General features: G+C 45.6%; 1 protein-coding gene across 4 annotated transcripts in view; it reads left to right on the forward strand.

The window, feature by feature from the left end:
* osbpl9 (oxysterol binding protein-like 9) overlaps positions 1-17,558 on the forward strand; it is a 229,836-nt gene that overhangs the window by 132,058 nt on the left and 80,220 nt on the right. For all 4 annotated transcript variants that reach the window (XM_072574282.1, XM_072574283.1, XM_072574284.1 and 1 more), the window contains one exon: positions 12,944-13,039. In XM_072574282.1, the coding sequence (XP_072430383.1) occupies positions 12,944-13,039 (96 nt within the window). The remainder of the gene's footprint in view (positions 1-12,943; positions 13,040-17,558) is intronic.

Consider the following 17,558-nt stretch of genomic DNA (forward strand, 5'->3'; position numbering starts at 1 on the left):
ATTATTTTTGTCTTATAGAATTGCTACAAAACAAGTTGGATAATGCGGACTCCTGTTCCATTGACAATTAGGCAGCACAGTGGCTCAGTGGTTAGCACTGTTGCTTCACAGTGCCAGGGACCTGGGTTTCATTCAAGCCCCAGGCAACTGTCTGCATGCAATTTGCACATTCTCTGCGTGTCTGTGTGGGTTTCCTGTGAGTGCTCCGGTTTCCTCCCAGTCCAGAGATGTGCAAGTTAGGTAGATTCTGGATTAGTGGTGCTGGAAGAGCACAGCAGTTCAGGCAGCATCCAAGGAGCAGTGAAATAGACGTTTCGGGCAAAAGCCCTTCATCAGGAATACAGGCAGAGAGCCTGAAACGTGGAGAGATAAGCTAGAGGAGGGTGGGGGTGGGGAGAAAGTAGCATAGAGTACAATAGGTGAGTGGGGGAAGGGATGAAGATGATAGGTCAGGGAGGAGAGGGTGGAATGGATAGGTGGAAAAGGAGATAGGCAGGTAGGACAAGTCCGGACAAGTTATGGGCACAGTGCTGAGCTGGAAGTTTTGAAATAGGGTGAGGTGGGGGAAGGGGAAATGAGGAAACTGTTGAAGTCCACGTTGATGCCCAGGGGTTGAAGTGTTCCGAGGCGGAAGATGAGGCGTTCTTCCTCCAGGCATCTGGTGGTGAGGGAGCGGCGGTGAAGGAGGTCCAGGACCTCCATGACCTCGGCAGAGTGGGAGGGGGAGTTGAAATGTTGAGCACGGGGCAGTGTGATTGATTGGTGCGGGTGTCCCGGAGATGTTCCCTAAAGTGCTCTGCTAGGAGGCGCCCAGTCTCCCCAATGTAGAGGAGACCGCATCGGGAGCAACGGATACAATAAATGATATTAGTGGATGTGCAGGTAAAACTTTAATGGATGTGGAAGGCTCCTTTAGGGCCTTGGATAGAGGTGAGGGAGGAGGTGTGGGCACAGGTTTTACAGTTCCTGCGGAGGCAGGGGAAAGTGCCCAGGATGGGTTGGTGGGTTGTAGGGGGGTGTGGACCTGACCAGGTAGTCACGGAGGGAATGGTCTTTGTGGAAAGGGGTGGGGAGGGAAATATATCCCTGGTGGTGGTGTGTTTTTGGAGGTGGCGGAAATGTCAGCGGATGATTTGGTTTATGCGAAGGTTGTTAGGGTGGAAGGTGAGCACCAGGGGTGTTCTGTCCTTGTTACGGTTGGAGGGGTGGGATCTGAGGGCGGAGGTGCGGGATGTGGACGAGATGCGTTGGAGGGCATCTTTAACCACATGGGAAAGGAAATTGCGGTCTCTAAAGAAGGAGACCATCTGGTGTGTTCTGTGGTGGAACTGGTCCTCCTGGGAGTAGATACGGCGGAGGCTGAGGAATTGGGAATACAGGATGGCATTTTTGCAAGAGATAGGGTGGGAAGAGGTGTAATCCAGGTAGCTGTGGGAGTCGGTGGGTTTGTAAAAAAATGTCAGTGTCAAGTCGGTCGTCATTAATGGAGATGGAGAGGTCCAGGAAGGGGAGGGAGATGTCGGAGATGGTCTAGGTAAATTCAAGGTCAGGGTGGAATGTGTTGGTGAAGTTGATGAATTGCTCAACCACCTCCCGGGAGCACGAGGTAGCGCCAATGCAGTCATCAATGTAGCGGAGGAAGGGGTGGGGAGTGGTGCTGGTGTAATTACGGAAGAGCAACTGTTCTACGTAGCCAACAAAGAGACAGACATAGCTGGGGCCCATACGTGTGCCCATGGCTACCCCTTTGGTCTGGAGGAAGTGGGAGGATTTGAAGGAGAAATTGTTAAGGGTGAGGACAGGTTTGGCCAAACAAATGGGAGTGTCGGTGGAAGGGTACTGTTGGGGACATCTGGAGAGGGAAAAAAACGGAGGCTTGGAGGCCCTGGTCATGGCGGATGGAGGTGTAGAGGGATTGGATATCCATGGTGAAGATGCTAGCTTATCTCTCCATGCTTCAGGCTCTCTGCCTTTATTCCTGATGAAGGGCTTTTGCCCGAAACGTCGATTTCGCTGCTCCTTGGATGCTGCCTGAACTGCTGTGCTCTTCCAGCACCACTAATCCAGAATCTGGTTTCCAGCATCTGCAGTCATTGTTTTTACCTACTAAGTTAGGTAGATTGTCTATCCTCAGTTGCCCATAATGTCCGCGATGGATTAGCGAAAGACAATGCGGAGTAATGGGGATGGGGAGTTGGTCTGGGTGGGGTGCTGTTGGAGAAAAGGTGTGAACTCGATGGGCCAAATGGCCTGCTTCCACACTGTAGGGATTTTATGCTCTAATTAAGAGTTTGCCATTTTCCATGTCTGGCAAATGGTGATTTATTTTCCTCTCCGTTCCTTCTCCCCCCATCTCGCTATCTCTGTCTCTCTATCTCCCTATCTCCCTCTGTGTCAACCACGATCACTCAGTGAGAAAATGTATGACGTATGAGCAGGTAGGGCAAGAGTCAAGTTCAGGGTTGCTTGACAAAGGCTCAGCGAGCTTGACTTTGACTAGATAAGAACTTGCAGTAAACAGTGAAGTGCTCGAGGCAGGGTATTGGTTTGATACGGTGTAGTACATCCATTGTGTAACGCCAGACGGCTTAATCTTTACTGTTGATGCTCACTGATTGTAACAGTCACCCACTCAATACAGATGTTGCTTTATTTGGATGTTGCTCTCTGTATGTGACTATATAATTCCTTATGAATCTGCTGTTCAAGAGAAGACAGAGAACTCATGTCTTTCTGTACATGGGTGATCGCTGTCTCTTCAGGGCTCAGAATAAAGATGAAGAAGATAGAGCCATACTGTGTCTTGGAGTGTTTGCTTCGACTGATAGGGAAATGAGACGACATCATCACCTACTAGAAAAGCGCAGCAGGTCAGGCAGCATCCAAGGAGCAGGAGAATCGACGTTTCGGGCATGAGCCCTTCTTCAGGAATGAGGAAAGTGTGCCAAGCAGGCTAAGATAAAAGGTAGGGAGGAGGGACTTGGGGGAGGGGCATTGGAAATGCAATAGGTGGAAGGAGGTCAAGGTGAGGGTGATAGGCCAGAGTGGGGTGGGGGGCGGAGAGGTCAGGAAGAAGATTGCAGGTTAGGAAGATGGTGCTGAGTTCAAGGGTTGGGACTGAGACAAGGTGGAGGGAGGGGAAATGAGGAAACTGGAGAAATCTGAATTCATCCCTTGTGGTTGGAGGGTTCCTAGCCAGAAGATGAGGTGCTCTTACTCCAGCCGTCGTGTTGCTGTGGTGTGGCGATGGAGGAGTCCAAGGACCTGCATGTCCTTGGTGGAGTGGGAGGGGGAGTTGAAGTGTTGAGCCATGGGGTGGTTGGGTTGGTTGGTCTGGGTGTCCCAGAGGTGTTCTCTGAAATGTTCCGCAAGTAGGTGGCCTGTCTCCCCAATATAGAGGAGGCCACATCTGGTGCAGCGGATACAGTAAATGGTGTGTGGAGGTGCAGGTGAATCTGTGGCAGATATGGAAGGATCCCTTGGGGCCTTGGAGGGAAGTAAGGGGGGAGGTGTCGGCACAAGTTTTGCATTTCTTGCGGTTGCAGGGGAAGGTGCCAGGAGTGGAGGTTGGGTTGGTACGATTTCAACACGCGGCGAGACATCGAACAATTCTTCCGCCGCCTTCGCCTCCGCACCTACTTCCTGAACCAGGATTCTCGCCCACCCTGTGACGACCCCTTCTCCTGCCTCCAATCCACCTGGACACCCTATGCTCGCCTCTTAGCTGACCTCGATCTCTTCATAGCCAACTGCTGCCGCAACATTAACCGCCTCAACCTCTCCACCCCTCTCACCCACTCCAACCTCTCCCCCTCTGAACATGCAGCCCTCCACTCCCTCCATTCCAACACCCCAACCTCATTATCAAACCTGCAGACAAGGGAGGCGCAGTAGTAGTTTGGCACACCGACCTTTACACCGCTGAGGCTAAATGCCAGCTCATGGGCACCTCCTCCTACTGCCCCCTTGACCATGACCCCACCTCCCACCACCAAACCATCATCTCCCTGACCATCCATCCTCATTACCTCAGGGGATCTCCCATCCACCGCCTCCAACCCATTAGTCCCACAACCCTGCACCGCCCGTTTCTACCTCCTGCCCAAAATCCACAAACCTGACTGCCTCGGCCGACCCCATTGCCTCAGCCTGCTCCTGCCCCACCGAACTCATCTCTGCATACCTCGACACGGTTGAGGTATGTTCGGGACACCACCCACGCCTTCCACCATCTCCATGATTTTCGCTTCCCCAGTCCCCAACGCCTTATCTTCACCATAGACATCCAGTCCCTGTACACCTCCATCCCCCATCACGAAGGCCTCAAAGCCCTCCGCTTCTTCCTTTCCCACCATACCAGCCAGTACCCTTCCACTGACACCCTCCTCGACTGACTGAACTGGTCCTCACTTTGAACAACTTCTCTTTCCAATCCTCCCACTTCCTCCAAACCAAAGGAGTAGCCATGGGCACCCGCATGGGCCCAAGCTATGCCTGCCTCTTCGAAGGATATGTGGAACAGTCCATCTTCCGCAGCGACACTGGCACCATCCCCCACCTTTTCCTCTGCTACATCGATGACTGTATCGGCACTACCTCATGCTCCTGCGAGGAGGTTGAACAGTTCATCCACTTTACCAACACCTTCCACCCCGAACTCAAATTTACCTGGACCGTCTCAGACTCCTCCCTCCCCTTCCTAGACCTCTCCATTTCTATCTCGAGTGACCGAATCAACACGGACATTTACTATAAACCGACCGGCTCCCACAGCTACCTAGATTACACCTCCTCCCACCCTGCCCCCTGTAAAAACGCCATCCCATATTCCCAATTCCTTCGTCTCCGCTGCATCTGCTCCCAGGAGGACCAATTCCAATACCGAACAACCCAGATGGCCTCCTCCTTCAAAGACTGCAATTTCCCCCCAGACATGATTGACGATGCTGTGTCCTCCACTTCCCACACCTCCACCCTTGAGCCCCTCCCCTCCTATCGCCACCAGGACAGAACCGCTCTGGTCCTCACCTACCACCCCACCAACCTCCATATACATCGTATCATCCGTCGTCATTTCCGCCACCTCCAAACGGACCCTCCCCCCCCTTCCCTCCCCTATCAGCGTTCCGAAAAGACCACTCCCTCCGTGACTCCCTCGTCAGGTCCACACCCCCCACCAACCCAACCTCCACTCCCGGCACCTTCCCCTGCAACCGCAAGAAATGCAAAACTTGCGCCCACACCTTATCCCCTCCCCCCCCCAATTCCCTCCAAGGCCCCGAGGGATCCTTCCATATCCATCACAAATTCACCTGCACCTCCACACACATAATGTACTGCACCCGATGTGGCCTCCTCTATGTTGGGGAGACAGGCCGCCTACTTGCAGAATGTTTCAGAGAACACCTCTGGGACACCTGGACCAACCAACCCAACTACTTCGTGGCTCAACACTTCAACTCCCCCTCCCACTCCACCAAGGACATGCAGGTCCTTGACGACTCCATCGCCAGACCATAGCAACACGACGGCTGGAGTAAGAGCGCCTCATCCTCCAGCTAGGAACCCTCCAACCACAAGGGATGAACTCCGATTTCTCCAGTTTTCTCATTTCCCCCCCCCCCCCAACCTCGTCTCAGCCCCACGCCTTGAACTCAGCACCACCTTCCTAACCTGCAATCATCTTCCTGACCTTTCCGCCCCTGCCCCCACTCCCACTCTGGCCTATCACCCTCACCTTAACCTCCTTCCACCTATCGCATTTCCAGCACCCCTCCCCCAGTCCCTCCTCCCTACCTTTTATCTTAGCCTGCTTGGTACACTCTCCTCATTCCTGAAGAAGGACTTATGTCCGAAACGTCGATTCTTCTGCTCCTTGGATGCTGCCTGACTTGCTGCGCTTTTCCAGCAACACATTTTCAGCTCTGATTTCCAGCATCTGCAGTCCTCACTTTCTCCTAGACATCATCACCTACCCAAGGGTACTACTGTATCTGCCTTGCCAGCAATGAAACCTCTACCCAGGCAGTCATCAAAACTTGAGTCTTCTTGATCACTGTGGATCAGTAGCTCTCTGCTCTGCACAGCTACTCAACTTGAGCAAATGGGAGCCAAAGGTAATTGGTTTTACCCATTGAACCTAATTTTTGTTTAACTATGATCATTCATTACATTATCAAGTAACTAATGTGAATTTTTCTCGAAGGTTAGAGAGACTTGGAATATTAAAAGAATGTTGGAAAAGATATATGAGAAAAAGTGCTCAACATAAGAAAAAGATTTCATGTAGAAATTTTAGAAAATATGGTTCTGCTGTTGAGTGATTTCATAAATAGATAATATAAAGTTAAAATCATAAAGCATGATGGGATGTGTTCAGATGGTTTTAATGTGACCAGTTATTGGAATATTTGTGATCTACTGTAAAGACTGGTGTCGATCATATCCATAAAAGATTTTAAAAGCGGGTAGATAAAATTTCAAAATAAAATTTTTAAGTAATTTAGGACAATAAATGAAATCCCATTGTTCTTTCACTGAGCCAGTATAGCAATGATTGACTGATCAGCCTCGGTACTTTTAAAATTTGTACTTTTACACAGAGCGTAGATACTTCTTCCTGCTGCTCATATTGTCGGTGTGATCTAAACAGTAGATGGCTTCATTGATTTAATATCAGGATGTCATTTAAAGTTGTGTCTATTCTAAAATTTATTCCTCCACTGACACCACTTTAACAGGTTACCTGATCATTATCATCTTGCTGTGTTGAATCCTCTATGAAGTTTGGGTCCCAGGATTCCCTGAATTGATGCAACAATATTGTTGTGGTTCTGTTCGCCAAGCTGGGAATTTGTGCTGCAAACGTTTCGTCCCCTGTCTAGGTGACATCCTCAGTGCTTGGGAGCCTTCTTGTGAAGCGCTTCTGTGATGTTTCCTCCGGCATTTATAGTGGCTTGTCTCTGCCGTTTCCGGTTGTCAGCTCCAGCTGTCCGCTGCAGTGGCCGGTATATTGGGTCCAGGTCGATGTGCTTATTGATTGAATCTGTGGATGAGTGCCATGCCTCTAGGAATTCCTAGAGGCATGGCACTCATCCACAGATTCAATCAATAAGCACATCGACCTGGACCCAATATACCGGCCACTGCAGCGGACAGCTGGAGCTGACAACCGGAAGCGGCAGAGACAAGCCACTATAAATGCCGGAGGAAACATCACAGAAGCGCTTCACAAGAAGGCTCCCAAGCACTGAGGATGTCACCTAGACAGGGGACGAAACGTTTGCAACACAAATTCCCAGCTCGGCGAACAGAACCAGAACAACGAGCACCCAAGCTGCAAATCTTCTTCCAAACTTTGAATCCAACAATATTACTTCATATATACTTGATTGGTTTTCAGGTATTTAGGGGATATTGTGAGGTAGTGAAAAATACTACACTGCAGGTTGGGAATCCTTTACCAAAAGCCTTGGGACCAACTGTTTTTCAAATGAAGGATATTTTTGATTTTCAGATACACTTAACATATCATTTTAGATCTTTTAGTAATATTGTATGACCAAAACCAAGATATTAATTAAACTCTTTATGTTATTGTATCCTAGTCTGTTCAGGAGTAGGTTAACACTATCTATCAAAAACCTGCATCCTTTGATATTCTTCCTCACTATCCACAACTCGACCAATTTTCTTGTCATCTGCAAATGTACTAAGCAGATCACTGACATTCTCTTCCAAATCACATATATATATATTAGAAACGACAAAGGTCCCACCACTGAACCTTCCAGACCACCACTGATCACAGACCTCCAGTCAAAAGAACACCCCTCCACAACTACCCTCTGTCTTCTGTGGCCAAGCCAGTTTGTATCCAACTTGCCAATTAACCATGGATTGCATGCAATTTGATCTTCTGGACAAGCCTACCATGAGGTGTCTTGTTGAGTCTTTTAGTGAAGTCTATGTAGATAACATCTAGTGCCGTATTCTCATCAAACAGCTTTATCATTTCCTCAAAAAACTCAATGAAGTTTGTGAGACAAGACCTCCACTGCATAAAGCCATGCTGACTTCCTAATGAGGTAAAAACAATGACTGCAGATGCTGAAAACCAAATACTGGATTAGTGGTGCTGGAAGAGCACAGCAGTTCAGGCAGCATCCAACGAGCAGCGAAATCGGCGTTTCGGGCAAAAGCCCTTCATCAGGAATAAAGGCAGTGAGCCTGAAGTGTGGAGAGATAAGCTAGAGGAGAGATAAGCGTGGAGAGATAAGCTCCTCTAGCTTATCTCTCCACGCTTCAGACTCACTGCCTTTATTCCTGATGAAGGGCTTTTGCCTGAAACGTCGATTTCGCTGCTCGTTGGATGCTGCCTGAACTGCTGTGCTCTTCCAGCACCACTAATCCAGTAACTGACTTCCTAATGAGTCCATTCTTCTCCAAATGCAGGTAAATCCTGTCCTTAAAGATCTTTTCCAATAATTAACCTGAACGTGAGACTCACCAGCCTATAATTTCCTGAGTTATCCTTGTTGAGCAAAGGAACAAAATTGGCAGTTCTCCAGTTTCCTGGGACCTCGCCTGTAGCTAAAGATGATGTAAAGCTCTCTATCAAGGCCTCCGCAATCTCCTCCAAGACACCCAACATCAACACCACCTTTTAAATATTGGCATGCTTTAGAACACCAACAAAAACCCCATGCTCAACTTACCATCATCCATTGTCTTTCTCCTTGGTGAATACCAATGCAAAGTACTCATTAAGGACCTCACCTATGTCCTCTGGCTCTGCATAAATTCTCTACTTTGTCCTTGAGTGGATCGACCCTTTCACTAGTTCCCCTTTTGCTCCTAATATCAGCATGACGTGCATTGCAATTCTCCTTAATCCTATTTGCCGAGGACATTTCATGGCCCCTATTAGTACTCCTAATTTCTTTTTTAAGTTCTTTCCTGCTTCATTTATACTGTTCAAGTGTGTTATTTGATTTTGTTACCTCAATCTTAAATGCATTTCCTTTATATTTTTGACTAAACTTTCAGTATCTCTTGTCATTCACGGTTCTCAAATCTTGCAATCCTTATCTTTTCGACCTCCGAAATATGCTGTTCCTGAACTTTGGTCAACTGGCTTTTAAAAGGCTCCCACATCAGATGTGGATTTACTTTCAAACAGTTGCCCTCATCCAATTTTTCCAGTTCCTGTTGTGAATTAGCCTTGCCCCAATTTAACACTTTTTTCACCCAATGATGAGTCTTATCCATTTCCATAACTATGTTAAAACTTATGGAATTACGATCATGTTCCCAAACTGCTGCCAGGCTGAAACCTTGATTGCCTAGCCCGGCTCATTGCTCAATACAAGGCTACTGTGACCCCATCCCTAATTAGACTATCTACACCTTGATTCAAGAATCTCTCCTGGATGTATCTAAACTGGCCCCATGTATTTTTCCGACTAGACTTAGTTGATTAACCTCTCTGTGCATGCTAACCTACTGTTCCAGTTTAAATCGTCCCGAATTGTATGGCTAACCTCTCTGCATGGATATTAGTGCCCTTCCATTTTAAGTGCAACTTATCCTTCTTGTACAGGACTCACCTGCCTTGAAAGAGACCCGACTGATCCAGACACTTGAATCCCTCCCTCCCTCCTACACCAGCTGTTCAGCTATGCATTCAACTATGTTATCTCCCTATTTCTGGCCTCATAGCCCATGGCACAGGGAGTAATCCCAAGACTATAACCTGAGAGATCCTACTTTTCAATTTTCTACCTTACTAGTGCTTCACTACACCAGGGACCTGCATTCAGTTCTAACCTTGGGTGACTGCGGAATTTGCACATTCTGTGTCTGTGGGGGTTTCCTCTGGGTGCTCTGATTTCTGTCCACAGTCTGAAGATGTGCAGGTTAGGTGGCATGGTCACGCTAAATCCAGGGTTATGGGGATGGGGCTGGTGGGTCTAGGTGGAATGCTCTTTGGAGGGTTGGTGCAGACTCAGTGGGCCAAATGGCCTCTATCTGCACTGTAGGGATTCTGTTCTTCTAACTTCGTAAATTCCCTTTGCAGGACCTGATTTTTCTTTCTGTCTATGTTGTTAGTATTGACATGGATTGTGACTTTTGGTTGCTCTGCCTCCCCCAACAGAAATCTTGTTCATACTCAGAGACGTCCTTGGCCCTTGCACCAGGAGGGCATCCTGGAGCTTTGCTTGTGACCACAGAAATATCTATTTGTGCCTCTGCATACAGTGACCCCTATCACTACCACACGTCAATATTTCAACTAACCCTGATGTACAGCAGTGCCATTTATGGTACTACTGATTTGGCTCCCTCTTGCTTTTCCCTGAGAAGCCATTGCCCTCAACATTATCTGAAATGATAAGCCTATTTGACGGGGCAATAGCCACAGTGGACTTCTGCACTGCTTGCCCATGCTTACTCGTCTTCTTGGTGGTCACCCAATTCTTCTCTGTCTGAGTGACCCTTACTGGTAGTGTGACCAACTTGCTAAACATGCCATCCATGATGTTGTCAGCCTCTTGAATGCTCCAGAAGGAGTCCATCCACAGATTTAGGTGCTCTATATGGCAAATCAGGAGCTGCTGGTGAACACACTTTACATGATATGTAGGACATTAGAGATGTTCCTGATTTCCCACGTATTGCAGGAGGAATATTCCGTGAGGCCGAGTTATTCTGCCTATCAACTACAGACAAGGATCTTATTCTCCTAACACTACTAACTCACTCTCTAGACCTGGTTCCTGAGCAGCCAAGCCTCACTTTTGAGGTGTGATGTCATCTCTGGAGCTCTGCCACTGGATTCAGCTCCATTCCCACTGTCGCCACTGACTGACCTCCGTCCCATTCACCCAGTCTTGCTTACCTGCTGCTCAAGTATTTATCTATATTTTGTGTGCTGCGTAGTAATAGCTTGTCTTGTCTTTTTTAAAATTTATCTCCTCGTGAATCACTGATTACCAATTTAAAAAGACAAACATTCTAATCACAATATTCTAAAACTTGATTTATTTTTGGGACTGTTCATAATCAAACTTCAGTGAATCGAAGATATAGCCTAAAATGCTGGTAATCAAACGTAATTATCAGTTAATTTTGTAAATGATTTCAGTGACAGTTGCTTCAATCTTGACAATTGTCTACAAGACTGGAAAGCTGAATCAGTAATTTGAACGCTGTTTTGTTTGTATTGTTGACAATGACTCTAATTTATTGAATGCTGTTAATGAGATTATGTTGCAATTTAAACCTTGTCATTACAAAGAGTATAGTTATTGATATGCATTTTTTTTTGCAAAGCTTTTGGCTTTCTCCACAAAACCTTCTTTTATTAATACCAAGTTTGAGTTGGATTTAATTGAATTTCTCCTTGTCCCTAGTCTGTCCTTTATCTGACTCCAGACCAACGGCAATGTGGCATTCTGAAAGGGCCTAGCAAACCACTCAGTTTTATTATAACACTTAAACCTGTTGAAAAGAATGAAACCACACTTCGAAATGCAACCTATCTGCCTTTAATGGAGTCGGTGTTCCATTAAAGCCGATTTGAGCTTGCAAAAGAAATGTGACTGGGCAAAAGATTGGCAGTTGGAGTATAATTTGGGGCAGTTGGGATCATTTGAATTTAGGAGGAAGTGAGGACTGCAGATGATGGAGATCAGAGCTGAAAATGTGTTGCTGGAAAAGCGCAGCAGGTCGGGCAGCATCCAAGGAGCAGGAGAATCTACCCTTTGGCTCATGCCCGAAACGTCGATTCTCATAATTTGAACTTATCCAGTTTGGCAGAAAGAATAGGAAAGAAACTTATTCTTTAGATTACCAAGCTCTGCTGTAACAGGGGATCTGGGTGTCCTAATGTGTGAATGACAAGAGGTTAGTTTGCAAGTACAACAAATGTTGAGCAAGATAAGTGGAATGTTATCATTTATTTCAAGGGTAATGGAATATAGAAGTACTGTATGATAGTTTTGATACAGTTGTAAAGGCATTGGTGATAACATGTCTTGAGTACTGTGTACAGTCTTTGCTTCCTTATTCAAAAAGGATAAAATGGAATTAAAAGTGATTCAGAGAAGGTTCACAAATGATAGCGGGGAAAGGAAGGGTTATCTTAAGATAAAGGTTGTCTTATCCAAGGCTGGTGTCCTTGGATTTTAGAACTATGAGAAATGAACTTCTTGAGAGCCAGAAAATCCTGAGGGTGGTTGCTGAAAGGATGTTTCTGTCCCTCTTATAAGACAGATGAGAATTGTTTTTTCTCAGAGGGCCTCAATGCTGTGGACCTTTGTCTCCAGAGAATGGTCTTAAATATGGAAATTGATTATTTTTAAGGCTAATCAAAGAGTATAGGGAGTAGGCAGAGAGTGGAGTTGAAATATTGCTCAGAGTCACCATGGTCTTACCAAATGGCCATGTAATCTTAGTACCCTGACAACCCTACTACTGCTCATATTTCATATTTTCTAGGAATAGTGCCTCAAATTTCAACTGAACATCTTACAGCTTTCTGAACTCAGTTGAGCTCAGTGGTTTTAGATCAAAACTTCTGCCAGATTTTTTTCCTCATGTTTCTTTGGCTATAGGCTTTCTTTCCCAGTCGCTTCTCTCTTTTCCTTTAGGTTGCATTCAGATCCTGCTGTTTCTGAATTGTCCCATTTAATACTACTGTTTTCACTCCACAGATGCTTCCAGACCTACTGAGTTTTTGCAGCACTTTCTGAATTTTAGATTCTAGAATCCACAGTATTTTGCTTGAACAGTTGTATTTTCCTTTATCTGCTTGAACATCTTGTGTATATGAGTTTGATGTGCTCATTGTTGGAGAATTGATATTTCAGACCATTTATTTGAATATTTCCTGGTAGCTGTCACACAAGTCTTTTATACGTCAACTATTTTATCTTTACAGGGTGTCGAAGCAGGATTTGTTCCAAGTGTTCAAGATTTTGACAAAAAACTTGCTGAAGCTGATGCCTATTTACAGATCTTAATTGATCAATTGAAGGTAATTGAATCTAATTTATCCCCCAACCTTTGGTAGGTTGGGTGAGTTGACGAAAAGTTCACTTGATACTGTATATTAACTACTTAATTGTTATCAGCCTTTAATCATAATGGAGCCATCAAATTTCACATCAATAATTGGAAATCTGCCATAAGTTTCCTGTCAAATTTGTGATACCTAACCCCAGAAATAAATAAAAGAAATAAATACAAAATATCCAACCTCATTGTTTGCTATTGAGCTTTGCTGTGATTGTTTCACTACTCTTTCTACCATACTGTTGAACCCAGCATTTGAAAGGACCTTATAGTTTGTGATTTTGTTCTGCCGTTGAAATCTTGTGGTGGACCTCCAGTACATCAGAACTTTGTAGCACCTATAGCTGACCCAAGATTCTGTGCAACAAACTGATAGTGAAGACAATAGGATTTGATGCAAGTCTTGATGCAAGTCCCAGGGTGCTGAAGGAGGTGGCTCGAGAAATCGTGGATGCGTTGGTGATTATTTTCCAGAGTTCGATAGATTCAGGATCAGTTCCTTCAGATTGGAGGGTGGCTAATGTTGTACCACTTTTTAAGAAAGGTGGGAGAGAGAAAGCAGGAAATTATAGACCAGTTAGTCTGACCTCCATGGTGGGAAAGATGCTGGAGTCTGTTATAAAGGATGAAATTACGACATATCTGGATAGTAGTAACAGGATAGGTCAGAGTCAGCACGGATTTATGAAGGGGAAATCATGCTTGACTAATCTTCTGGAATTTTTTGAGGATGTAACTCTGAAGATGGACGAGGGAGATCCAGTAGATGTAGTGTACCTGGACTTTCAGACAGCTTTTGATAAAGTCCCACATAGGAGGTTAGTGAGCAAAATTAGGGCGCATGGTATTGGGGGCAAAGTACTAACTTGGATTGAAAGTTGGTTGGCTGATAGGAAACAAAGAGTAGTGATAAACGGCTCCATTTCGGAATGGCAGGCAGTGACCAGTGGGGTACCGCAGGGATCAGTGCTGGGACCGCAGCTTTTTACAATATATGTTAATGATATAGAAAATAGTATTAGCAATAACATTAGCAAATTTGTTGATGATACAAAGCTGGGTGGCAGGGTGAAATGTGATGAGGATGTTAGGAGATTACAGGATGACCTGGACAAGTTAGGTGAGCGGTCAGATGCATGGCAGCTGCAGTTTAATGTGGATAAATGTATGGTTATCCACTTTGGTGGCAAGAACAGGAAGGCAGATTACTACCTCAATGGAATCAATTTAGGTAAAGGGGCAATACAAAGAGATCTGGGTGTTCTTGTACACCAGTCAATGAAGGTAAGCATGCAGGTACAGCAGGTCGTGAAGAAGGCTAATAGCATGCTGGCCTTCATAACAAGAAGGATTGAGTATAGAAGCAAAGAGGTTCTTCTGCAGCTGTACAGGGCCGTGGTGAGACCACACCTGGAGTACTGTGTGCAGTTCTGGTCTCCAAATTTGAGGAAAGACATTCTGGCTATTGAGGGAGTGCAGCGTAGGTTCACAAGGTCAATTCCTGGAATGGCAGAACTACCTTACGCTGAAAGACTGGAGCAACTGAGCTTGTATACCCTTGAGCTTAGAAGACTGAGAGGGGATCTGATTGAGACATATAAGATTATTAAAGGATTGGACACTCTGGAGGCAGGAAACATGTTTCTGCTGATGGGTGAGTGCCGAACCAGAGGACACCGCTTAAAAATACGGGGTAGACCATTTAGGACAGAGATGAGGAGAAACTTCTTCACCCAGAGAGTGGTGGCTGTGTGGAATGCTCTGCCCCAGAGGGCAGTGGAGACCCAGTCTCTGGATTCATTCAAGAAAGAGTTGGATAGAGCTCTCAAGGATAATGGAATCAAGGGTTATGGAGATAAGGCAGGAACAGGATACTGATTAAGGATGATCAGCCATGATCATATTGAATGGTGGTGCAAGCTCGAAGGGCAGAATGGCCTACTCCTGCACCTATTGTCTATTGAGGTTAATGCCACGCTCGTGTTGCTTATCCACTTACTTGCTAACATCAGTACTTTTGTTCTCTGGGTCTTGACACTACTAATTTTGATTTTATACCAATCCAAGCTTTCATTGCAACTTATTTACAAGAAGTGGGTATCACTGGAAAAGGCAGCATTTATGATCAATTCCTAATTGCCCTTCACAGATTGGTGAATTTCCTTCTTTAACTACTGCTGTGGTCTAATGAACGTACTCCCATAGTGTTGTTAGGGAGTGAGTTCCATTAATCTGACTCCATGGTGAAAGAACAGATGTATTTTTGAGTTGGGATGCTATGTGACTTCAAGGGAACTTACACATGGTGATGTTTCCTTAAGCCTTCTGACCTTGTCCTTCTAAATGGTGGAGATTGCAGGTTTGTTAGATGCTCCTAAAGGAAACTTAATAAATTACTGTATCTTGTAGATAGTAACACGCTGCAACCTGTGTGGAGAATAATGGGGTGAATGCTTTAGGGTGGTGAGGTTGGGTACTGCATAAGTCGGCTTCTTTGTCCTGAAGGAGCTTCTTAGGGGTAGTTGTTGCTACACTCATCTCGGCAAGTGGAAGGTATTCCATTGTGCCCCTTAGAGAGTAAGGAAATGCTTTTTGGGGGTTAGATAAGATGTTCTTGTCGGAATACTTGGCCTGTGACCTGAAAGGATGGAGCTGAGTGTCTGCCAGAAACTATTGGTCTGCCACTCAAAGCACTGTTCACAACACATCTCATTGCAATTAGATTGACAGGTTTGTACTTGGCCAGACTGGATTTGACCTTGCCTTTGTAGTGATCTGCTGCAGCATAGTGCAATTTAAATTTCGAAGTGCTCATAAAGGGATTTCTCAGCATTGAACCCAATAGATAAACTAATTTTAATGAGAACACTTCTTGTTGCCTCTTAAAAGAGAATGCAAAAGAATTATGACTCGTCAATCAGCTTATCTGTAGATCCCCCACACTGAAAAACCCTGTGTAGATATCTAAGCTGCAGTTCCTATTTGGAAATGATGGACTACAGAAGAGTTCTACAGGTGTGTTATTCAGTAACATTGAGAGATAGTGCAGTCTTCAAATGAAGCTGGGTAAGGGAAAGGTATTTGAAGCACAAATCCACAAGTTTTTAAGGAGGTACATTGATTTTTTATGAGCAGGATTATGTATTCAAAGTGAAAGTTTAATCATTTAGAACATAGAACATAGAAAAATACAGCGCAGTACAGGCCCTTTGGCCCTCGATGTTGCGCCGATCCAAGCCCACCTAACCTACACTAGCCTACTATCCTCCATATGTCTATCCAATGCCTGTTTAAATGCCCATAAAGAGGGAGAGTCCACCACTGCTACTGGCAGGGCATTCCATGAACACTCGACTCGCTGAGTAAAGAATCTACCCCTAACATCTGTCCTATACCTACCACCCCTTAATTTAAAGCTATGCTCCCTCGTAATAGCTGACTCCATACGTGGAAAAAGGTTCTCATGGTCAACCCTATCTAAACCCCTAATCATCTTGTACACCTCTATCAAGTCACCCCTAAACCTTCTTTTCTCCAATGAAAACAGCCCCAAGTGACTCAGCCTTTCCTCATACGATCTTCCTACCATACCAGGCAACATCCTGGTAAACCTCCTCTGCACCTGTTCCAGTGCCTCCACATCCTTCCTATAGTATGGCGACCAAAACTGCACACAATATTCCAGATGCGGCCGCACCAGAGTCTTACACGACTGCAACATGACCTCAGGACTCTGGAACTCAATTCCTCTACCAATAAAAGCCAGTACGCCATATGCCTTCTTCACAGCACTATTTACCTGGGTGGCAACTTTCCGAGATCTGTGTACATGGACACCAAGATCCCTCTGCTCATCCACACTATCAAGTATCTGACCATTAGCCCAAATAGCCCATCTTCTTGTTACTCTTACCAAAGTGAATCACTTCATACTTACCTACATTGAACTCCATTTACCACCTTTCTGCCCAGCTCTGCAGCTTATCTATATCCCGCTGTAACCTGCCACATCCTCCCTCACTGTCAACAACTCCACCGACTTTCATATCATCCGCAAACTTGCTCACCCAATCTTCTAGCCCCTCCTCCAGGTCATTTATAAAAATGACAAACCGCAATGGTCCCAAAACAGATCCTTGCAGAACACCGCTAGTAACTGCACTCCAAGATGAACCTTTACAATCAACTACTACAAATGATTTGGATGTGAGCATGAGGTAGAGTTAGTAAGATTGCAGATGACACCAAAATTGGAGGTGTAGTGGACAGTGAAGAAGGTTACCTCCGATTGCAATGGGATCTTGATCAGATGGGCCAATGGGCTGAGAAGTGGCAGATGGAGTTTAATTTAGATAAATGCAAGGTGCTGCATTTTGGGAAAGCAGATCTTAGCAGGACTTACACACTTAATGGTATTGTCCAAGGTGGGTGTTGCTGAACAGAGACCTTTGAGTGCAGGTTCATAGCTCTTTGAAAGTGGA

Source organism: Chiloscyllium punctatum, chromosome 7, assembly GCF_047496795.1.
Source record: "Chiloscyllium punctatum isolate Juve2018m chromosome 7, sChiPun1.3, whole genome shotgun sequence".
In the NCBI taxonomy this organism is placed as follows: domain Eukaryota; kingdom Metazoa; phylum Chordata; class Chondrichthyes; order Orectolobiformes; family Hemiscylliidae; genus Chiloscyllium; species Chiloscyllium punctatum.